Source organism: Macaca thibetana, chromosome 2 (assembly GCF_024542745.1).
Source record: "Macaca thibetana thibetana isolate TM-01 chromosome 2, ASM2454274v1, whole genome shotgun sequence".
NCBI lineage: Eukaryota > Metazoa > Chordata > Mammalia > Primates > Cercopithecidae > Macaca > Macaca thibetana.
In genome coordinates this window covers 123,474,942-123,499,559 of record NC_065579.1, presented here as the reverse complement: position 1 = coordinate 123,499,559, position 24,618 = coordinate 123,474,942, and the positions used below count along the sequence as shown (strand labels likewise).

At 40.0% G+C, this 24,618-nt stretch overlaps 2 protein-coding genes across 5 annotated transcripts in view; one reads left to right on the top strand and one right to left on the bottom strand.

The window, feature by feature from the left end:
• Positions 1 to 276: 276 nt before the first annotated feature.
• On the top strand, positions 277 to 17,592 carry LMOD3 (leiomodin 3). 3 transcript variants are annotated; one of them, XM_050781301.1, is made up of 4 exons: positions 277 to 432; positions 897 to 1,213; positions 3,210 to 4,565; positions 14,257 to 17,592. In XM_050781301.1, the coding sequence occupies exons 2-4, from the start codon at positions 920 to 922 to the stop codon at positions 14,281 to 14,283; spliced, it is 1,677 nt and encodes a 558-aa protein (XP_050637258.1). In that variant the 5' UTR covers positions 277 to 432; positions 897 to 919; the 3' UTR covers positions 14,284 to 17,592. The 3 variants fall into 3 exon arrangements, with proteins under 3 accessions (XP_050637258.1, XP_050637255.1, XP_050637257.1); XM_050781300.1 differs by lacking the exon at positions 277 to 432 and adding an exon at positions 710 to 803; XM_050781298.1 differs by lacking the exon at positions 277 to 432 and having other exon boundaries at positions 708 to 1,213.
• The window catches only part of ARL6IP5 (ADP ribosylation factor like GTPase 6 interacting protein 5), an 808,776-nt gene continuing 801,415 nt past the window's right edge, over positions 17,258 to 24,618 (bottom strand). For both annotated transcript variants that reach the window (XM_050781315.1, XM_050781316.1), the window contains exons 3-4: positions 21,212 to 21,429; positions 17,258 to 18,845 (exon numbers count right to left, since the gene is read on the bottom strand). In XM_050781315.1, coding sequence (XP_050637272.1) covers positions 18,673 to 18,845; positions 21,212 to 21,429 — 391 coding nt within the window. In that variant the 3' untranslated portion in view covers positions 17,258 to 18,672. The remainder of the gene's footprint in view (positions 18,846 to 21,211; positions 21,430 to 24,618) is intronic.

The following is a 24,618-nucleotide window of genomic DNA, read 5'->3' as shown; positions in this document are numbered from 1 at the left end:
TATTGCCCCGTCAGGGTTTGAAAAAAAATCTTCTCATGGTTTCTTTTAGTATATTAGTGGTCTGGATTTTTTTTTTTTTTTAACATTTCACTTTAGATCCATTTTCATTGATATTGGCTTAATGGATACTTAATAAGAAAAGCAAATAATTTAAAATATTAAACTCACTTTTAGTGGAAATTCAAGTGCTGGTTGTCCCCATCTGTTAGATCACAGGATCTAGATGCAAATAGGACATCTTGCAAAGGTTCGGCTTACACAGAGGATGAATGACATAGCAAGACCTCTGCTCCACCGTACACTACTTTATTTGCTTCCACAGTCAACTTGTAGTGAAGAGGCAGACCCTAAGAGTTTGATTTCTACCTTCAAGTGAATTCTTCACATCAAAAAGAATTCAGGTTGCCGGTTGGATTTCCCTTCTGAAATATTGTAAGTTGCTTTAATTAAAAAAAAAAAAAACAAGTGGAATCCCCTGGAGTATTGGGGTATATAGGTACGAGCTGCATGAATTTGTGTGTGGCAACATGATGGCATATAGGAAGATAATTAATTTTATTCCTGCAGAGATTCTGTGGTCTCTGCTAGTCTCTGGCAAACATAGCAGCTGTACTGAAATGTCAGATGGATTTGCACAGCTGACTCAAGTTGCCGAAAAGAGAGCAGCATAGTAGTTCCATAAATTGACCCCAACCCGCCAAGCCCTGCTTAATATAGATCCGGGCAAGAGCTTAGCTGTGATCACTCCTAGCTGCTCAGCAAACCACTGAGGTTCCTGGGGAAAAAAAAAATATATCTCAAGGGTGTGTTAACTTGGGACACTTGTTAACTTGGGGACCTTCTTGAGGCTTTTTTTTCTTTCTTTTTAAAAATCATCTTTGATTATTCTTTTCTAGTAAAATAATATTTAGAAAAAATAATGTCGGAGCACAGCAGAAATTCAGATCAAGAAGAACTTCTCGATGAGGAGATTAATGAAGATGAAATCTTGGCCAACTTGTCCGCTGAAGAACTCAAAGAACTGCAGTCGGAAATGGAAGTCATGGCCCCTGACCCCAGCCTTCCCGTGGGAATGATTCAGAAAGATCAAACTGACAAGCCACCGACAGGAAACTTCAATCATAAATCTCTTGTTGATTATATGTATTGGGAAAAGGCATCCAGGCGCATGTTGGAAGACGAACGAGTTCCTGTCACCTTTGTGAAATCCGAGGTAACCAGAGATTTGTGTACAACAGAGAAATGGCTGCCTGGGCTGGGCTGTTAGGTGTCCCTTTTGTAACTGTGATTTCTCAGGACTCCAGGGTTTCGTTCTGCTTTGTTTCTGCCAATATCTAGATTAAACCATAATATTTAATCCTACTCCAGACTGGAACTTTCTGAAACACTTACATTTATATTTCCAAGGGGAAAATTGGGTGATTTCTTGCAAATGTCTCTTTTTAAAAATTGCTGTCAGGTTTGCTGTGTCAGAAAGCCTGTGTTCTATTGCCACGATACTTGGTTTCTTAACTCATAACCCAGGCAGTTGTCCTTAACTCTCTCTTTTTTTATTGCAGGCCCCTTTGAGAAACTAATGACAGTTCTGTAGCCTCTGTCTCTCTGGCACATCCAAACATATGCAGTGTTCTGCACACAGTGTCAAACATTTCAGTCCTCCTGAAGTCTGGCCACACACCCTGCAGTTAAACCAAGTCGAATAACCAGAAAATGTCTTATCTTATTACTATGTATTGGCTGTCAGTGACGACATTTAGAAATAGATGGCTATTAAGTGGTTTTTGAAGCTAGTTCTTCACTTTCTAAAATCTGAAACCTAGAATTGTTGACTCTTCAAACTTACTGTGCATGAGTATAATTGTTTTTTTAATGTTCCACTTGAAAATGACTTAACGAAAAGAGTACAGAGATGCCTCCTAGGTAAAGTCTCTTTAGGTTATGCCTGTTGACAAAGACACATCTTGTTAAATTACTACGCTGGCTGTAATTAAGGAAAGTTGTCCATTGGTTTTACAGTCAGGAGAGTTTCAACATGTACTAAGATTAAGAAAAGAAACAGCTGGATTGATCAGGTTAGAGTTCATGATACAATTTGCAGATTTTTTACAACTGGAGGTCAATGGATTAAAAGCCAATTCAGTGTCGGGGGTAAAAATGAGTACTTGCAACATGTTTTTTCTTCCTCTGGTATAACTTAAACAGCTTGATAGTTGGCTCCCCCTTCTGGTCAAGATGAGAAATGCAGTGGTGAAGACTTCAGGTGGTTAATGTGACTTGTCACTGTCTCTTCCGACCTAGTTATGAGCATGAAATTTTTGCTCAGATGAACCTGTGTCTCAACTTGCTGTACTGGCTTTCAAAATGATACCTATGAGGCACACATATTGCATAGAAAATCATTATAATTGATGTGCAAGAATCTAATACACATTATTGATAAAAGGTCCATTTTATTTCCCAGACTAAGCAATTATTTCTCAATGTCTGCATAATCCTGTTCCATCTTACAGCTGGCTCTGGTTCCTAGGCACTTTCTTTCAAAAGAAACCGAGATAGTAAACTTGTCCCAGACAGAGTAGCCATGGCAGTTTTCAAAGAACTGAAAAAATACAATCAAAATTGAGGTTTTAAATATACATATATATATATTCAAAATTAAAATTGAGGTTTTTAAATATACATATATTCCAAAATATCAAACTGATCTAATTTTCCATACATTATGTTATGTTCTCAGAGGAAGTTCATGTACATTCTACACTAGATTAGTAGACATTGTAGGAATGTTAATTTTAGGGCAATAATTTCATTATTCCAATATATTATAAATATATTAGAATAATAAGGAAATTATTGCCCTGACTCAGGACTGTTGAGTACTAGATGCCTATTTGGCATAAAAAAATCCAGGCTTCAATGTATCGATGAACAATTCTATCAGGTTTTCAAAACAATTTTTAACTGCTTCTGAAATTAAACACCATTAAAAAACAGAATATTAAAACAAAATTAATAAGGTTTCATTTTAATATTGTTATTTATGGGATGGGATAACCACCCATTTTTAGCAATCAGCTCTTTAAATAAGCATTATTTAAAATAGCAACCAGCTCATTTAAACAAGTATTTTTCTTATCTCCAGTAGCTGATGCTCTACTTCGTATTTCTTCTCTGCTATGTATTCTAATCCTCATAAACCTCTCTTGTAGGAAAAGACTCAAGAAGAGCATGAAGAAATAGACAAACGTAATAAAAATATGGCCCAGTATTTAAAAGAAAAGCTCAATAATGAAATAGTTGCGAATAAAAGAGAATCAAAGGGCAGCAGCAATGTCCAAGAAACAGATGAAGAAGATGAAGAAGAAGAAGAAGATGGTGATGAAGGAGAAGATGATGGTGAAGACAGTGAAAAAACAAGCAGAGAAGAGGAAGGCAAAGCAAAGGAACAAATTAGAAATTGTGAGAACAACTGCCAGCAGGTAACTGACAAAGCATTCAAAGAACAGAGAGACAGACCAGAGGCCCAAGAACAAAGTGAGAAAAAAATATCAAAATTAGATCCTAAGAAGTTAGCTCTAGATACCAGCTTTTTGAAGGTAAGTGCAAGGCCTTCAGGAAACCAGACAGACCTGGATGGGAGCTTGAGGAGAGTTAGAAAAAATGATCCTGACATGAAGGAACTCAACCTGAACAACATTGAAAACATCCCCAAAGAAATGTTACTGGACTTTGTCAATGCAATGAAGAAAAACAAGCACATCAGAACATTCAGTTTAGCCAATGTGGGTGCAGATGAGAATGTAGCATTTGCCTTGGCTAACATGTTGCGTGAAAATAGAAGCATCACCACTCTCAACATCGAGTCCAATTTCATCACAGGTAAAGGGATTGTGGCCATCATGAGGTGTCTCCAGTTTAATGAGACGCTAACTGAGCTTCGGTTTCACAATCAGAGGCACATGTTGGGTCACCATGCTGAAATGGAAATAGCCAGGCTTTTGAAGGCAAACAGCACTCTCCTGAAGATGGGCTACCATTTTGAGCTTCCGGGTCCCAGAATGGTGGTCACTAATCTGCTCACCAGGAATCAGGATAAACAAAGGCAGAAACGACAGGAGGAGCAAAAACAGCAGCAACTCAAGGAACAGAAGAAGCTGATAGCCATGTTAGAGAATGGGTTGGGGCTGCCCCCTGGGATGTGGGAGATGTTGGGAGGACCCATGCCAGATTCCAGAATGCAGGAGTTCTTCCAGCCACCGCCACCTCGGCCTCCCAACTCCCAAAACGTCCCCTTCAGTCAACACAGTGAAATGATGAAAAAGCCATCACAGGCGCCGCAGTACAGGACAGACCCTGACTCCTTCCGGGTGGTGAAGCTGAAGAGAATCCAGCGCAAATCTCGGATGCCGGAAGCCAGAGAACCACCCGAGAAAACCAACCTCAAAGATGTCATCAAAACACTCAAGCCAGTGCCGAGAAACAGGCCACCCCCATTGGTGGAAATCACTCCCAGAGATCAGCTGCTAAACGACATTCGTCACAGCAATGTCGCCTATCTTAAACCTGTAAGTAGACGGAGGGAGAAACGGTGACTGAGCACCCTCCATAGAAAATGCATCCCAACTTTATTCCCTATTTGTTTTAACGTAAGGGGATACTCACTAATTGAGACCAACGGGGGGACGCCAATGAGCATTACCAATAGAACTAAATTACTGTTACCTCTAAGGATGTATACCTGTAGCACTCCATATCTAGGTACGCCTATATGACTTCTGTAACAATAATATTAGCAGCTAATATTTAGGGAGCATTTACTACAGGCTGGAGTCGTTATATGAATTAACTCATGTAATCATCTTACCAACCCTATAAGGTCTAAGTACTGTTATTCTCCCCATTTAATAAAAAGGATACTGAAACTTAGAGAATTTAATAACATGTGGAGGAGATACAGCTAGGAAGTGGTAGAACTGACATTGAAAGCCGGTTCTGAGTCCAGAGTCAAGCTTTAATTCACCTCATTCTTCTGACCTCTTCAAGTGCATATTCAAAAGAACACCATTCCAGCCACAATGGAGCTGACACTCAGAGATCCCCAGGAAGCTATAGTGAGGAATAAATAAGAATGAGGCCAGGCCGGGTGCATTGGCTCACGCCTGTAATTTCAGCACTTTGGGAGGCCTAAGCAGGTGGATCACGAGGTCAAGAGATTGAGATCATCCTGGCCAACGTGGTGAAACCCCATCTCTACTAAAAATACAAAAATTATCTGGGCTTGGTGGCAGGCACCTGTAGTCCCAGCTACTCGGGAGGCTGACGCAGGAGAATTGCTTGAACCTGGGAGGTGGAGGTTGCAGTGAGCCGAAATTGTGCCACTGCACTCCAGCCTGGTGACAGAGCAAGACTCTGTCTCAAAAAAGAAAAAAAAAGGCCAAATTGGGCCAATAGTAGATAATTGAATGCTTCTAAAATGCATAGAAACAGTTCTTTTTAGTAGATGAAGAGAGACTGTCTGAAATTACATTTGTAGTGCTCGCTTTTTAGGCAGATAAATGATGAACTTCAGGTTGGTATCACCGTGAATTCATGGGGTTTTAAAATCACTGTTTCAGTTTAATATTTACCATGATTCACAATTACTGCTGAGTGGAAAGGTTATTTTCCTTGCAACTTAAGTTGCAGAAATAAAAATGTTTTGGTCATTATGATGATGGCATTTATTGAGGTTGAAAGATGTGTTCGGTGGCCACGGGAGATTGATAATGAACTATATTATTTTAAAATCTTGTGTAATATAGCCATGAGATTATGTTGACAGAATAGTCAGTATATTATTTTATTACACAGATTTGTGTTTTTTAAAGACATGTTGAATTTTTATGCATGCTTGCTCTTTTTCTGCTTTAAAGAGCTTGATATTCTGAAATAATTGCTAGTCTTTCACATATATACATATGTATGGTCCTTATTCCCAACTCCTGGAATGGAGAATTATCAATAGCCCATTCTTCTGAATCAAAGCTGACTTTCATCTATGGTTTAGAGAGGCTCTGATTCTTCCTGGAGCAGTGGCCAGGTTGAGATCGCCGGAGGTCACATGAGGTCAGACAATGGTTCTTTGCCTGCCCTTGGGCACAGCATCAAGACTTTCTGCACCTGCTCTTCTCTAGACAGCCAGAACTCCCCTGGGAGTGAATTGGGGTGTTGTTTGAGAGAAACTAGTTCTACCACTTTTCCAGTAACTAGTCATTGGCAAAGAATATTCAAGCCACCTTGGTGGCTGTACGTTCAGAAAAGAACAGTCTGAAAAGAACGATGAGATGTCTTTTAAAAAAATCTGTGTTAAAGGTGGCATGTAAATTCAGAGTAGAAGAGGGAATGAAGTTCAAAAGAGCATCTGAACCAACTCCCTGACTTCTGAGTGCTCTGCTGAGCAAATCCATTTTCCCTGGGTCAATTCCATTCTATCCATTCAGTTATTTGTTAATCTAACAAATATCTATGTCAGGCAGGTGAGAAGGACTGGGGATATAGTGGTGAGTAAGTCAGGTTCAGTCTCGACCTCACACACAGCCTACAGTGTAGGTTTAATTTTTCAGCTCCTCTGCCTTTTACTGAACTGAGAACACTACAGTTTTGGGTCTAGGGTCTACAACAAAAGACACTGAAATAAATTCATGGTGATAATTGCAAGAATAAAACACCCTACCAAGCCCTGCATTTTTCGTATTTTAATTCACAACTGCTACCAATTTTCAGTGTATTTGGTGGTGGTGGTTTAAAAAATTTAGTCTAAGAAAAACATGCTGCAAAGTGAACTCTGACATGTTTTTTGAATGACAATCTTGCATATCTCCCTAGGCTTTGAAATGGCTTCATTTATTCTGAAGGACGGGCAATTTCTCCTGCCTTCAGTTGCCTGGCTTGGCCTGTGACAGGCATCTGTTTGCCTGTGTCTCAGTTACAAAATATCACACAACTTCATCTATTTGGTCCTGGAAAATGCGCAGCAAGAAAAATATGAAAGTGCCTCATTGCAGTAATGAAAATTTGCTTCACTAGTATCAATTTGCTTCCCAGTACTCTGTTTCTGTGCCTTTCTGCATGTACTATAAATTTCTGCTTTAAAGCCAAAACATAGTATAATCTTTTAAAAGATATTTTAATTGTTTTCTTTTTATTTTGAGGTCATTTTAGACTTACAGAAGGTCAAAAGTAGTACAAAGAATTCCTGCATACCATCTCACTTTACCACATTTGCTTACTTATCTTTCTTTAAAAGCTATTTTAAGAGGCAATACATCTGTGTGTGTCGTATCAACAGGGCACATGACTCAATGGAGGTAATAATAGCATGGATAGCTATGATGTGTTCACACTTGGGTCTCCAGCCAGCTATTGTAAAACACCATCAAATTTAAGATGCATTCTGATTTCAGAGCTGTCGAAATATCCCAAAATATACATCTTAAGACTCAAAATACAATAAACACTGTAAATGGTAATGTCACAAAATCCCAGCAGAAAGGGATGGTTTTACCCAATCAAATGAGACAAGACAATGTTCACTTGATAGAGGTGAAATGAAATGAAGGGTTTTGGGGGTTTGGGACAGATGCCCTCCAAATCCCTGGGTTTTCAAAACTGAGGTTAAAATTAAAACACACTTTTGAAATCTTGTGGAGGGGTGTGTGTGTGTGTGTGTGTGTGTGTGTGTGTGTGATGTTCCTAATGAGAACATTGTTCAGAAACAAACTTTTTTCTTAGCAAAGTTTTTTGTGTGTGTGTTTTTGTTTATGAGACAGGGTCTCTCTCTATCACCCAGGCTGGAGTGCAGTAGCTCAATTACGGCTCCCTGTAGCCTCAACCGCCAGGGCTCAAGTGATCCTCCCACCTCAGACTCCTGAGTAGCTGGGACCACACATGCATGCCACCATTCCTGGCTAATTTTTTTTTTTTTTTTTAATTTGTAGAGATGAGATCTCACTATGTTGCCCAGGCTGGTCTCAAACTCTTGAGCTCAAGTGATCCTTCTGCTTCGGCCTCCCAAAGTGCTGGGATTACAGGCCTCAGCCACCATGCCCGACAGAAAAAAATTTTTTTTATTGTAGTTACTGGCTGGGAACGGTAGTTCATACCTGTAATCTCAACACTTTGGGAGGCCAAGGCAGGAGGATTGCTTGAGCCCAGGAATTCAAGACCAACATGAGCAACAAAACAAAGTGAGATCCTGTTTCTACAAAAAATTTTTAAAAGTTAGCCTGGTGTGATGGCATGCACCTGTGGTACCAGCTACACAGGAGGCTGAAGCAGGAGGATCACTTGAGCTCAGGAAGTCAAGGCTGCAGTGAGCCATGTTTGTGCCACTGCACTACAGCCTGGGCAACAGAGTGAGACCCTCTGTCAAAAATAAAAGTAGTTATTTTCCTTCTAGATTTGGAAATATGATTTTTGTACTTGATAGAGCACATGTATTTTAAAATTGTTTTTTAGGCTGGATGTGGTGGCTCATGCCTGTAATCCCAGTACTTTAGGAGGTCGATCACTTGAGGCCAGGAGTTTGAGACCAACCTGGCCGATGTGGTGAAACCCTGTCTCTACTAAAAATACAAAAATATTCGGGCGTGGTGGCGCTCGCCTGTAATCCCAGCTACTCAGGAGGCTGAGGTACAAGAATCACTAGAACCCAGGGGCTGGAGGTTGCAGTGAGCTGAGATGGTGCCACTGCACTCCAGCCTGGGCAACAGAGCGAGATTCTATCTCAAAAAAATAAAATTAAAAAGTCTTTTTTAAAAAATTAATGCTTATTCTCTCCCTACCCCATGCTTCTGGCCTAGGATACCTGAAATGAAGTTGCTGGCAAAAAATAAAGGAAAATCCATATACTTGCTTTGCTCAAATGCTTCCTCCTCTGAGAAATTACCCATTCAATTCGGTTTAAAAGAAATTTACTCCCTGGGCCAGGTATTGAAAACTGGTAAAGCATGAGGTCAGATCTGCAGGCCCATTTTATTTGACTTGGGTATTATTGTGTAAGTTTTTTGGATGCCACATGCAAAAAAATCCAGATATCTAGCACCACTTGGAGCATCAGATCTGGCCACACCGCACTGGCATGGAAACAATCAGCTGTTTCTGTGCATTGGTTTCACCCTTGAGAATGCTCATGGACCCTCTAGTTTTTCTCTTTTGCCCTTACTGCTTTGCACCTGGCATGCTTCCCTCATTTACATGATTTATTTGGCTTCTGTAGAATTTTTTTAGTTTGCTCTTGTTGTTTTTAGCTATGTTTTTAAGATTCTTTGTCTTATCTAACAAACTGAATTTATTAGATAATGACTAAATCATTTCCCTCTGAGTTAATAAAGCTGAGTCAGTATGATAGCACAAAGACATTAGGCTGGTGTAGGCCTATCCCTCCCTGACAAATGTGCAATATTCTTTCATCTTCAAAAATGTTGTGGTCTGCTCACTCCTATCATCTCAAATGAGTATTTGTACTTTTCACTGAGATAAAATCCCATTTGCAGCAACTGTCTAATTCACTGAGGCCAGCTGCATTTTGTATCATATCCAAGCTTCTGTGCCAATCACGCAAGATTACTATTTTAACATTCACTCAATTTCACTTCAGGCTTACTCACGTATATCTGGACTGCTCCCATCCAGTTGGCTAAAGCTATTGCTAAACTTTCCTCCAGAAAGACTTCAGTATAAAAATGTCATGAGCGGCCTTAGTTAATCAACAGACTCCACGACACATTAGGAGTTGTTATGGTTACAGAATTGAAGTTTACAAACCCTTGAGCATTCATCTTCATTGCTGGCCATTTCTTCTTTGCCACATTTATAAAATCTTCTTTCTCTTTAACCAGGTTCTCTATATTCTATCCTTTTGTAATTTTCTCCTCTTTCCCATCACATAATGGGAAATTTTCTTCTCTTTCTCTTGTCACATAATCTAGAACAACCCCCAAATTTCCCTTTCCCTTTAGATCACTCAGGGTTTTCTTAGCACATTCAATCTGTCCCCAGACCAAGCTGCTCATTTTTAGGCCTTTTGGTGGTTTCTAGTTCCCAGTTGTCTGTCTTATCTGCATTCTGTCACGCATTCAGGTCTAAAACTCCAGGGTTATCTTCAACTCCTTTTTTCCCTTCGACCCCTTCTCCCCCATTTTTGGGACCTCCAATAAAGAAACCAGGATGATCTATAAGAGCCAAGGCCAAACATAGATCATAGCTTTGGAAATGTTACAATCCTTATAAAGGGAGCCTCCATAGGAAAAAAGGAATGTAACATTTCAAGCTCATCAAGAGCATGTATAATCCAGGAATTACGTAAACCAGAATTGCTTGCCTTTAAAGCGTAGTGGGGAAAAAAGGTCTTTTATATACTTTTCTAAAGTCTATATAGTGATTCTCAAATGTTATTATGGATCAAAATCACCCAAAGGGCCAAATACAGATTACTGAGTCCACTGACAGAGTCTCTGATTTAGTAGGTCTTGGATGGGGTCTAAGAATTTGCATTTCTGACAAATTCCCTGGTAATGCTGTTGCTGCTGCTTATTCCGGGACCACATTTGACAACCATGACTCTGATATCTATGGTAAACCATGTCTGCTGCTATCTTCCCTGAAGGACCTTGCTTTCCTGCCTCTGTACCACCCTTTGCCTCTAATTACCTTTTCTTCTATCTCTATCTGTTAGAATCTGTCCAATTTCCAAGGCTTGACTCAAATGCTACTTCTTACAACAAAACATCAGGAGTACTCTGCCTGTGTATTTCCATTACCCTTTGTCCACACTTCTTTTATGGCACCTCCTACATTGTGCTTCAGGTTGACAGCCCTTCTGGCCACAGTGTACTCTCCTACGGGATTCTGAGTTCTTCAAAGCAGGTCTTGCTCATCTCTATCCTGGACACCCACTGAGGTGTTGGTCCAGAGCAGGAACTTAATACAGGCAGACCAAATTAAATAGCCTGTGCTGAAACCAACCTTCCCACCCACCCTGCCTCCCAGCCTCTGAGTGTATGCATATGTGCGCCCTGTGTAAGGCTACACACACACAAGCACACTAGACATACTTTCTTTAAAAACTAACAAGCGAAGGGGGAAAAGGCTCTCTAACAATAACACAAGTTGATCCTCTTCTGTTTGTAAGTTTTACATTTTTATAACATCATGGCTAGCTATTTTTATGATTTCTATCTTTTGTATTCTGCTTAGAAATGGCTTCTTTGAAAATGATTAAAATGTGTGCCTGCCTTTTCATGCAACTTTTATAGTTTTCGGTTTTTAAAAAAATATTTCATATTATGGATCGATTAAAGGGTTAATTTTTAAAGTCAGTAGAAAGCAAAAAGGCTGTTTTATTATTTCTTTTCCAAATAGTTAACCAGTGATCATTTCGGACTCATTCCTCTTTTCCCCAGTGATCTGAACTACCAGCTTGGTCATATTTTAAATAAGTAAATATGTGTCTGGGTTTCCTATGCTGGGTCAGTGCCACATTTTCTTTTTCAAATATTATTCTGGGCTGGGCATGGTGGCTCACGCCTGTAATACCAGTACTTTGGGAGGAAAAGGCAAGAGGATCACTTGAAGCCAAGAGGGTCTGGCTGCATGAGTTATTGCACCACTGCACTCCAGCCTGGGCATTAGTGAGATCCCCATCTCTCTAAATAATTTAATTTTTTTAAAATTTAAAATATTATTTTGGAACTCTTCCATGCATATATAAACAAATACAGAGAATAACTTACATAAAATGCTTCTTTTTCCATTCCATAATACAAAGAACACACTGTTTTAACTATTTATTGCAGCTTTACAGTTATTTTAAATACCTGACTCATGGTTTCTCTTAACTACTGGTGTTCTCCGTGGGAGAGCCCTGCTGGGTGCAGTCACACCCCTCTCTTCTCAAAGCTTGGCACAAGGGAGGTACAGGGTCATAAGCCATGGACGTCCTCTTGGCTTGAAGGCTGGTAGGCAGCCACACATCAAAGGTCCTTTCTGGTGGGCACGATGCTGGAAAAACACTCCTAGCCAAAGATTGTGGGCCAAGAACTGGCTGCAAGAGGAGCCATAGCAGATGACCAAAATGGTTCATCACACTGGCAGGTGGACATTAGCAATACAGGGAGAAACATTCCTAGTCATTGTTAAACAAATGCCCAGGGGACACTGGGCATCTTCAGTGTTCTCTGGAAGGTACATACATGATAGATGAGTTACTTTCTTAAGATACAATGACAATTGAAACCCTTTAAAAACTTGCCTTGTCCTTAATGTTTTCCTATGAGGCAGAAGTATGAAGTGGGTTTGCAGTGTTAGACTTCTATTGTTGTTTCATAATTTTTTTTTTTTGCCCTGGGGGATGCTTTACACACATATATATATATATATAATTTTTTTTTTTTTTTGAGATGGTGTCTCTGTCGCCCAGGCTGGAATGCAGTGGCGGGATCCCAGCTCAAGGCAACCTCCGCCTCCCAGGTTCAAGCAATTCTCCTGCCTCAGCCTCCTGAGTAGCTGGAATTACAGGCATGTGCCACCATGCCCAGCTAAATTTTATATTTGTAGTAAAGACAGGGTTTCACCATGTTGGCCAGGCTTGTCTTGAACTCCTGACCTCAGGTGAACCACCCACCTCGGCCTCCAAAGTGCTGGAATTACAGGCATCAGTCACTGCACCTAGCCTTGTTATAAAACTCTTTTAAGAAAATCAGGTGGCTGGGTACTGTGGCTTACACCTGTAATCCCAGCACTTTGGGAGGCCAAGGTGGGCAGATCACCTGAGGTCAGGAGTTCACGACAAGCTTGGCTAACATGGTAAAACCCCGTCTCTACTAAAAATACAAGAATTAGCTGGGTATGGTGGCACGCATCTGTAATCCCAGCTACTTGGGAGGCTGAGTCAGGAGAATCACTTGAACCTAGGAGGCAGAGGTTGCCTTATGGGTCTCACTTTGTTGTTCAAGCTGGTCTTGAACTTCTGGTCTCAAGTAATTCTCCCATCTCAATCTCCTGAGTAGCCAGGATTACAGGTACATGCCACCTTGCCAGGCTTATATTTCATGTTTAAACATTTCTGACCATCAGATTAGGAGTGTGCTTCAAAGAGGAAAGACTTTTTTTAAAAAGAACATATATTTTATATTCTTATAGTGATATTTTTACAGACAGTATATAATAATGAGCACTGAAATCAGGCAGACCTGGCTCAAATCTTGCTCTGCCACTTTCTAGCTGTGTGATCTTAGGCAAGTTACTCTCTTCTCTGAGCCATTTCCCTCCTTACAAGGCTTTTGTAGGATGTAATGAGATAGTGTTTTAAAAATTAGTGGTAGGTTGTTGAAACCCCGTCTCTACTAATAGTACAAAAATTAGCTGGGTGTGGTGGCGCTCGCCTGTAGTCCTAGCTACTCAGGAGGCTGAGGCAGGAGAATTGCTTGAACCCAGGAGGCGGAGGTTGCAGTGAGCCGAGATCGTGCCACTGCACTCCAGCCTGGCAACAGAGCAAGACTCTGTCTTAGAGAGAAAAAAAAAGTGTTGGGCTGGGCACTCATGCCTGTAATCTCAGCACTTTGGGAGTCCAAGGCAGGTGAATCACTTGAGGCCAGGAGTTTGAGACCATCCTGGCCAACATGGTGAAACCCTGTCTCTACTAAAAATACAAAAATTAGCTGAGCATGGTGGCACATGCCTGTAATCCCAGCAACTTGGGAGGCTGAGGCAGGAGAATCGCTTGAACCCAGGAGGTGGAGGTTGCAGTGAGCCAAGATGGTGCCACTGCGCTCCAGCCTGGGAGACAGACTGAGACTCCATCTCAAAAAAAAAAAAAAAAAAAAAAAAGGCGTTAACATGGATTACTCACTTGTGTAATAGCCTTGTGAATTAGATATTATTATCATTTTACAGCTGAGAAAACTGATGCCCAACACCACATAACTAGTACCTGCTAGTGCCAGTCTTTGAACGCAGGCCAACTTGGGCACCTGCCTTCTTATTTCCATGATGTACTTTGCCGTGTGCTCAAAGCCCTTGGAACAGTCCTTGGCATTAGTAAATGTCCAATAAATGGTGGTTAGGACTGTTGTTTTATCTTGACTTTGGGGGTGCTTTGGCTGGAATTTCAAATCTATTCTGTATCTTTTAAGGCATGTACATTTTGTAATTTTTGCTGTAAAGCTCTTACATTTCCAGGATTAATTTCCTATGTTTCTTCAAATGCTTAAATCGCAGGTGCAACTGCCAAAAGAACTGGCGTAAGAGGCAACAGAGTCATCTAGAAGAACAAGAAATGGGGATGGTGGCTCTTGGATTACAGCATGGAGACTATGTCAGCAGCAATACTTTAGGATCCACGTGGCAGAACTGGGAACAATGCTACCGTCTGATAAGGGTATTTGTAAAAGGCAGAATGTTTGGGCCATGAAGAAGTAGGGGATGAAGAGGAAGGTGGAAGGAGATAAAATATAATATTCAGAGGCAATATTTTCTACTTGCAATCAATTTGAGTGACTTAGGTGAAATTTAGAGTCATGTTTCCAGAAGCAGAAGTTCAAAAAAAATTTAAACGTTTGCTTTATTATTTTCTTCTGGTAAATAATAAATATAACAGAAGTGTTAACTATTGTATTCCCATTCTTTTCTCCTTCCATCTCTTCTGCTATAATTCATCACATAGTATCTTAAAGGGAACAAATTATGTTTCATCCTATGGAAATGGGAAGGATGAATTGAGCTCCTGGCCCTTCTGATGCTTTGAAATGAAAGGATTGTTCCTTAGCGCTTCTCTGGAGAATCAGTGGAGATTTTCAGTTTCCCACCCTGCCTGGCTTTCTCGCTTGGCAACTCCCTTGGTGTTTTTGGAGTATTCTTTCTATAGGGGTACCTGTGAGGGGCAGAACACGTAAGCCACAGAACCTAGTGAAAACTAAGTGTCACTAGGAAAAGTAACGGGAAAAGTTAACCCTGCATAGATGAAAACTTCCTGGCAGCAAGTTTTCATATATAGAGAGACAATGGGAGACAGCATGCTGTTTTTATAGAAAAAAAGTTTCACATAATATAGTTATTGACAAGCTTTTGGTTTTGGCTAAATACACACACACACACGCATATGTTTACTCTGCAAGTCTGATTTTATCGCTCTCAAACATATTTTAAAGGAAACTTGCTTACAGGATTAAACTTGAACTACTTATTGTATTCTTTAAGGCACTCCATTGCCTGGCCCCAATTTACTAACCCCGTCTCATCTCCCACAAATCCTTTATACTCCTCTTGATGAAACATCCCTGTGCACACCCTTGTGCCTTTGCTCGCATTAACTCTTCCAAAAGACTTCCCTCCTGTTCCCCATTAATGAACGTCCTACCCAGTCTTCAACTCCCAGGTCAGGTCCTGTGTCCTCCATAAAAAACTTTCCAGACAACTTCAATCTGTTCTCCTTCCAAATTCCTAGAGGCCTTAATTATTCATTCTAGTCACTAGGTGCATAGAATTTGAGATTTTTGTAATGATAGAAGTAGTGTGAACTCTAGAAATTAGAAAATCAAGCTTTGGGTCAGGCACGGTGGCTCACACCTGTAATCCCAGCACTATGGGAGGCCGAGGAGGACGGATCACCAGAGGTCAGGAGTTCGAGACCAGAGTGGTCAACATGGTGAAACCCCGTCTCTACTGAAAATACAAAAATTAACTGGGCATGATGGCAGGTACCTGTAATCCCAGCTACTCGGGAGGCTGAGGCAGGAGAATTGCTTGAACTGGGGAGGCAGAGGTTGCAGTGAGCCGAGATTGCGTCACTGTACTCCAGCCTGGGCAACAGAGTGATACTCCGTCTCAAAAAAAATAAATAAAAATAAAAAGTTTTGGTGCCTTTTCTCTCTCCTTTACCTGAGTGAATAATTGGCACCTGCCTTCTTTCTCCTTTTATGGTATCATAAGTGGCATGTATCAAACAAAACAGGGTAGAGGAGAATAGGTCTAATAGGGACAAACTTAAAAACAACATTATTTGGAAAGACAAGCCATGGGAAAGAAATATGGTGTTTCTATTTTTTAAAAAATATAATTTAGTATGTACAAAAGTATCCAAATTTAAGTATAGTTTTCAATGGCTGATAGTTTTGTTCTCATCCTTTAATTAGAAAACATCCTTGCATACAAAGCAGGATAGCTAAGAAAGGGCTGTAACAAACAAAACTTTAAGTGTCTAGCACATACTACATTTAAGAGGCTAAACTCTGATAGGACAAAGCACTTTAAACACAATTAAAAACTTAATGTAAATTAGTAGTTGAAATTCTAGGCCGGCGTGGTGGGTCATGCCTGTAATCCCAGCACTTTAGGAGGCCGAGGTGGGTGAATCACGTGAGGTCAGGAGTTCAAGACCAGCCTGACCAACATGGCGAAACCCCGTTTCTACTAAAAAAAAAAAAATACAAAATTAGCCAGGCATGGTAGCTCATGCCTGTAATCCCAACTACTTGGGAGCCTGAGGCAGGAGAATCGCCTAAACATGGGAGGCAGAGGTTGCAGTGAGCTGAGACTGTGCCATTGCACTCCAGCCTGGGCAACAAGAGCGAAACCTCATCTCAAAAAAAAAAAAAAAAAAAATTCTAGAACACCCCTATGCATTTGTTTTATAGCCACCCTATTAATAAAGTCAGGAATTTCAAAATGTGCTGTAAGAGGGTTTTTATCTTAGATATACAAGAAGAAAAGATGATCCAATTTCATAGCTTATGGCCTCAATACACAGGTTTTGCCAAAAGAGGTGAAGCAGTTCACATTATGCTTTTTCTACCACCCAAGCCTAAAGATCTTAGTTGCAGATTTTAACTTGTTTTTCAAATGTAATCATAATTTATAATATTTATATGTTATATTTTTCTATTATTACCTTTCTAGAATTGACCACTGGCCAGGAGTAATTACAAGTATCTTTTTTTTTTTTATTAATTTCTCCAAATTGATTGTATTTTGTCACCAGAATTCACCTTGTAGAAAATGGAAGGGGCTAACGTATATATAATACTCATGTCAGACTTAAAAATAGGATCCCACTAGAATTGTTTTATTCTGGCTGCAAGTTAATAAGGTATTCAAGCTTCACTAAACAGTATTTGAAACAGGTAAAGTTTGCTATGTAGAACATCTTCACTGTTCATAGGGTCGTCGCCAGGTTTCTCAGGTATTTAAGACAGATGTGCATTAAATAAAGTCTCACCAAAAAAACCTTTAATCAATTTTATTCTTCATATTTGGGTAAGGGTACAGATTCTAGACCGTATCTGTGAAGTCATGGTGATATCACTGTGCTAAAGATCATGGCTATAGGTTGGCTGAGAATTTAAAATGCAAGAAAAATCAGAAGCAGCACATCATTGCTTCTTATTCCAGGACATACAGAGAGTTTCTTCAGTAGGTACCACTCCAGTTGTCTTCACAATTTAATGCAACGGAAACCTAAATGTTTCTACTTCATCTATGAAATCATTCAATTGGCAGGCAAAACATTTTTATCACCTTATTTATAAAAACATGAGAAAGGGAGGAAAAGTAATAGAATGTATAAACTCATGCTATCGTAATTCTAATGTCTAGCTATAAAGGCATATGGTTGTAACAATTGCTATCTAAAATTTTTATTAGCTGCAGTAGCTGCATTCCATTTTCATTACCATTTTATAAAGTCTTTTTGCTTGGTCATCTAAAGACGTTTTTCAACTTTCAAAAGATCAGCTATTATTGTCCTCTTTGTGTCTCTAAGGAATTAATAAAATGCACGTTTATTTCCTTCTTTCTAAATGTTCCAGTTAAAAACTAAATAATACAAAAATGGGAAACATTTTCTTGGACCATTTTTTTTTTCACTGTAACAACAAAAGATGTGCAAGGTAAATAGAACTCGTTTTGTTTTATTTTTTGTCTGTTTGTTTTTTAACAAGTCTGTCCAGAATAATACAGGTTACATAGCTGTAACCATCTTAAGGAAAATGACATTAAGTTTGCAACAGTTACCAGCTGGTGAAAACACGTTACTAGCATTTCAAAAATTTACAAAAATGTAACAAAATATCCTAAACAGCTATCTTTATATTTGTAAACGAAGTATAAACAACTGGCTTAACCAGTTTCCACTGCACATCAAACAGGTGGCAAAGTGATAGAGATCATCTTTGATTTTTAAAGGAGAATAATAAAAACTAATCTATATCCCACACATTGCAATTCTAGGGGATTAGGAACAGGCTAACACATGATGTCATCTACTTTAACAGCCTTTTCATTTACTTGTATGGTCTTGATACTTGACAATTTTTTTATTCCTGTAACAGTATTGTTGCTGTAAAAGCCATAATTTTTTTTATTTCCTTAAAGAAATCGTGTGATCCATTTCCCATTAGATTTCATAAACACACGTGAAACTTCAGATACAATAGGAGGGTGGTGGTTTTCTTTCAGTTTCTGAGGCCTTCTCTCTGAAACATCAGAGCTGATAATAGTTCAGCCTATACATGCATGCTGCCATAGATAATTGGGTGGTACGTGCACCTCCTATTTCAAAAACACAAGCAGAAAGTAGGTCTGGACAAGGGCAAACTGCAACTCAATTTCTGCTGTAACCCTATCTCAGGTAAGTTATGTTTATTCCTTCACTTTGCTGATATAGTCAGTGAGTCTGTTGATGCCTTCCTCCTGCTGTTCTAGGGCATCCAGGACAATGCCCATCGGTGTCCTCTTCAAACCTATTCCTTCCATTTTATTCTCCAGTTTGTTCTTGAGGTTCCGGAGTCTCAACGATGCATGGATAAACATCACTGCAGAGAAGTGACACCTGGTTAACACCAAAGCAATAATTCTCCTTTGCCACATCAATATTACACTCCCTCTCTTCACACTATTAGTAAACTGCCTTAGTTAGCTACAGTCCAGTCTGCTTCTCTAACTGATCCAAGCCTTCAAATGGCTCCTTGGACTTTATGTAAAGCTCTTCATCAAGTCATATACAGTTTTTTTTTTTTCTTTTCCTGTATTAAAGGAAAATGCTGTATTCAACAGGAAGGACCATTATCTGGAAGCCATACCCTTTCCTTCATGCACTGACATCATCACCTTGCAGATGCTACTTAAATGTCCTGAAATTCAGAGTGAATCAATGGGATTCTATCCTACCAAAAAAATCAACTTACCTGAGGCTTTCCAGAAAATAACTCTTGCTCAATTCAGGGATTATCTGTATCTTGTTCCCTGCAGGAGCATGTGAGTAAAGGTCACTTGTAAAGTGCCTCCCAGAGGCTTTACCCAAAGTGTTGGGTATAGAATTCTAGATGTAAAAACCTAAGAGCTTTACAGAGTTTGTATAGCCCATTGTTCCCCAGACTTGCTTATTTTACCACAGATTCCCTGTCGCCTTTCCTGGACCTCCTCTACCTGAGCCTTAAAGAGACAGGCCTGGGAATCTGTATTTTAAACAGGTAACCCTCTCTCATATGATCTATACCAGTGGTTTTACAACTTCCATGTACGTTCAAATCACCTGGAAAGCCTGTTAAATAGGCAAATTCCTGGTCTCCACCACCCCAAATTCAGACTATTACAACTGAGGGAAGGCTCCAGAATGCATTATTTTAATAATGACTCCGGATGATTCCGATGTAGGTGGATCTTGGACCCTCATTTTGAAAAATACTGATGTGGATTCATCTGGAGGATCTAGAAATAGTTGAGGAGCTTTCTAAAAACATAACATCGTTGGGTACCACTGTTGACCCACAAAATAAAGATGTGGCTGGGAAATTTATATTTTTAAAAAGTATCCTGGATGAGCCTCACAATTATCAGTTTGGGAATCACTTATTAGATAAGTGATTAGATTATTAGATTAGATAATCTCCTTACTTTAGAGATGAGTGAGCTACAGCCCATATAGGATGACTGGTCCAAATCACATGCTGGTTTCCAGCAAGTCTAAGAATAGAAATCAGGACTCTTAACTGTCTACCTCTGATACGTTTCATTACACTGGCCTGTCTCAGATTCTGATGTGGAAAGGTATTAAAATTAGCAAGCTGTTTGATTAAATAGTGTCATTGAAATACTAAGCCTATAGCACCTACAGAAAACCTGAAGAAAATTCCAAAAATGTTTGAATTTGTTGACTCAAATATTTTATCCAATAGGGTATGGGATGTATCCATAAATATTCTGGACTTAATCTAACAAAGCCCTAAACAAGCAAATAATTTCATTTAGTGGAATAAATGCACATGTCAAATGTTATTGAAAGTTAAAGGGATGTGCCTGTCACTTAATACACTAGAATTTTAATCAGATTTCTAGTGATTAGGCTGGGATTTTATTTCTTCTCTATTTCAGGCTTCAAGTGTTTGGACTCTTAGTAAATAATTCATGTAAAACTTAGAGAATATCTAGATCTCCTCACCAGAATCTGAGTATTTAGTACCTATATTCTGAGCCAATTATTCCTATAGACTTACCAAACTTTGAACACTAGTTATGATCTCCTGAGCAAGTGGAGAATAAATAGTTTACTTCCAAATAATAAATACATTCATTTCTGTATCAGGACAATAGGAATGGCACTTAAAAATTGACAATAGACTCTCGTATTACACAAATCTGGGGTCTAGTGTAGGTTATGCCACATTCCTGCTGTATGACCTGGGATTTGTCTTTGTTCTGTTTACTGTTTGTCCCCATAAGAATGTATGACAAACGGCTGGGCCAAGTGGCTCACGCCTGTAATCCCAGCACTTGGGGAGTCGGAGGCAGCTAGATCACTCGAGCTTGGGAGTTCAAGATCAGCCTGGGCATCATAGTGAAACCCCTGTCTCTACCAAAAAGACAAAAAATTAGCTGGGTGTGCGCATGTGGTCCCAGCTATTCAGGAGGCAGAGGTTGCTGTAAGCCGAGATAACACCACAGCATGGGTGACAGAGTAGACCCCATCACAACAACAACAAAAAAAGAATGACCTCATAGTTCTTGACCTCAGTTCTGTGTTATCTGGGTCTAGTTGGATAACAAGTAGAAAGCTGTTTTAGACAATTCTGACACTTTTGCTGACATGCCAACGCACATAAGAAACAGGTTATGGAATTCCCGTGGGATAATTGCTCCTACATTTTTTTTATGATGGAAGAAAAAACTCAAGTTCACTTACACAGCAAAGGAAAAGTAATGCCAAACACAAAGACCATGACGCCTCCAAACATGGATATAAGGAAATAACTCGCCAACATGACCACCATAACGAACGTCGTGGGGTAGCGCTTCTTCAGCCGGCGAAGGGCGTCCTTATTGTGGGCTGCCCACACAAACCCTGTGAACACCAGCACCACCACGATTCCTCCCAGGATCATGTTGAAGGGACTCAGAAACCTGAAATATGAGGAAGAAAAAATGAGGGGTGACTAGTTCAGCAATAGAAGTAGCAAAAGGAGAAAGAGGAGTAAAAACAGTTATTGAGAACTTACTAATACTTTAATACTTTATCCGAATTGTCTCATTTGATTTCTCATAATCTTATAAAGGAGATACTACTAGTTCATTTCTCAAATGAAGAAACTAAGGCCCAGAGGTTAGAAAATGGTGGGGAAGTCCAGGAATGGTAGTTCACACCTGTCATCCCAGCACTTTGGGAGGCCGAGGTGGGAGGATCACTTGACGCCAGGAGTTCAAGACCAACCCAGGCAATACGGCAAAACCCCATCTCTACAAAAATATGAAAATTAGCCAGGTGTGGTGGCACACACCTGTGCTCCCAGCTACTCAGGAGGCTGAGGTGGGAGGATCGCTTGACCCTCGGAAGTTGAGGCTGCAATGAGCCAAGATTCCACCACTGCACTCCAGACTGGGTGATAGAGTGAGACCTTGTCTCAAAAAAAAAAAAAAAAAAAAAAAAAGATGGAACTGAGATCACACCCAGGCAGTTCCCATCAAAGTAGTCCCTATCTCATTAGAGGTCCACAATTTTGAAGACTAAAACTTCTTTTGAAGGTACTATGTTTAGCTTCCATACATCCTGGGCTCTAGTACACAGTAGGTTGTGTTTTCTTAGCTCTAAGGGTTTATTTAAATCCTCATAGAAGCTCATGATGGATGAATGTAGAATGCAGGCCACATAATGGCCTCCTTGGGCTACATCCAGTCTATAGTCACATTTTTGTTTGGCCTGTACAGTGTTTGAAAAAACTTTTACTTGAAACCCATGTATTTAAAAAAAAAAAAAAAATCCATAAAACTTGGGATTTCTTGTTCTCCTGGAACAAGAAAATCTAACAGTGCTAGGCCCACTTTCCCACATGTCAACAGCTGGCTTGAGTGCCTGCTCATTCAGGCAGAACAAACGCTCTCCATTGAGCCCCAGTCCACACTGGTCTCTACTGCATCATGCACACAGAGGCCCACAGTGAGGTGCTATTAATCATTGTTTTTCTTTTTCTTTTTTGTCATTTGAGACAGAGTCTCGTTCTGCTGCCCAGGCTGGAGGGCAGTGGTGCGATCTTGGCTCACTGCAACCTCCGTCTCCCGGGTTCAAGCAATTCTTGTGCCTTCGCCTCCCGAGTAACTGGGATTACAGGCACATGCCACCATGCCCAGCTAATTTTTTGTATTTTCAGTACAGGTGGGTTTTTGCCATGTTGGCCAGGCCAGTCTCGAACTCCTAACATCAAGTAATCCACCCACCTTGGCCTCCCAAAGTGCTAGGATTATAGGCATGAGTCACACCATGCCAAGTCTAATCACTGTTTTTCTAATAGCTGGCCTGAATCGCTCTCTTACATAATCTGCTTGCCCCATGGAGGCATTTGAGTTTATGATTCCTCACATAGAGAGTTCATTATAAGTGTTTTTAAATGCCCAAAGTATCATTAGGAGATGAGTTATCAATGCAGATTTTCAAGCACACAGTTCCAGATTCATTCTTATATAAGCCAAATGTTTAGTATGTGATAGCAATTACACTACTATTGATAATGGAGGAAACACATTATGTAGAAGAAATTTATGCCGGGCATGGTGGCACACATCTGTAATCCTAGCACTTTGGGAGGCCTAGGCAGGTGGATCACCTGAGGTCAAGAGTTCAAGACCAGCCTGGTCAACATGGTGAACCCTCGTCTCTACTAAAAATACAAAAATTAGCTGGGCACGGTGGTACATGCCTGTAATCCCAGCTACTTGGGAGGCTGAGGCAGGAGAATCGCTTGAACTCAGAAGGCGGAGGTTGCAGTGAGCTGAGATCGCACCATTGCACTCCATCCTGGGCAACAAGAGGGAAACTCTCTCAAAATAATAATAATAAGAAGAAGAAGAAAAAATTTAGATGAAGTTTTGGGCATTATAGTCGCCCACCCCAAGCCACTGTGTATACAAAACCCTTAACAAGACATCTGTGGTGGGCTGGTACAATGAGTTATTTAACTTTTTACCCTAGAGGCTAATGAGGATTTTACTTGGGAAGGACACAGAGGGTAGTGTGTTTTCCTCATGCCCTGAATAGTAACATTGCTGATTTGAAAAGAGGGATGGGGGAAGACAGGATAAGGGAAGGTGATGCCAAGAGCTTACTTTCTCTGAAATGGAAGAGATGAAGAACTCATGCTCATACTGGGATTCATATTCAGGATAAACAATTCTTTTTCAAAAATTCCTTTAAATTTTAGCTCTCTGTTTCTGCCTACTGAAGCATAAAAGGAATTTTGAACATTTTTAAATTAAGAGTGAAAGCTTTTCACACCTGAATGGGTGAAATTAAGGGATAAAATCAATGTCAAACTGCTTTGAAAAAGCTAAAAATTTCTATTAAGATGCACAAAGTTAAACAATGGCAAGAGCAGTTGCAATTTTTTTTTTTTTTTTTTTTTTGAGATGGAGTTTCACTCGTCACCCAGGCTGGAGTATAATGGCACAATCTCGGCTCACTGCAACCTCTGCCTCCCAGGTTCAAGCAATTCTCCTGCCTCAGCCTCCCTAGTAGCTGGGATTACAGGCACCCGCCAACACGCCCAGCTAATGTTTGTATTTTTAGTAATGATAGGGTTTCACCATGTTGGCCAGGCTGGTCTCGAACTCCTGACCTCACGTGATCCAACCCCCTCAGCCTCCCAAAGTGCTAAGATTACAGGCATGAGCCACCGTGCCCAGCCAGTTGTACATAATTTAAAACTAAACTCTACAATAATAAGTTGCTTATTTCATTCAAAATCCTTGCAAATACACCCTTCAAGCCAATAAATCCCCTCCTCAGAATATAGTCTAAAGAACTAAACAAAAATGCAAAGATTGAGCTGTAACAGTGTTGATATTAGTGGTATTTATGATCAAAAACTTTCAGAAACAACCTATATGGCCAACAATTTACTGTGGTATTGTATACACAGCTATTTTTAAAACATTGAAGTGCATTTAATAATATGGGAAGACATTATATGTTGAGTGGGTAAAAGCAACTGTAATACATAATGCATTCTCTGTTAGGTGGATTTATCATACAAGTTAGATAGTTCAGAAGTAGAAATTTCTAGGCTGAGCGCAGTGGCTTAAGCCTGTAATCCCAGCACTTTG

Coding starts and splice junctions, on each gene's coding strand:
- LMOD3 (XM_050781301.1), top strand. CDS start 920: ATGTCGGAGCACAGCAGAAATTCAGATCAAGAAGAACTTCTCGATGAG. Junction 1,214..3,209: donor TCACCTTTGTGAAATCCGAG/GTAACCAGAGAT, acceptor CCTCTCTTGTAG/GAAAAGACTCAAGAAGAGCA. Junction 4,566..14,256: donor ATGTCGCCTATCTTAAACCT/GTAAGTAGACGG, acceptor CTTAAATCGCAG/GTGCAACTGCCAAAAGAACT.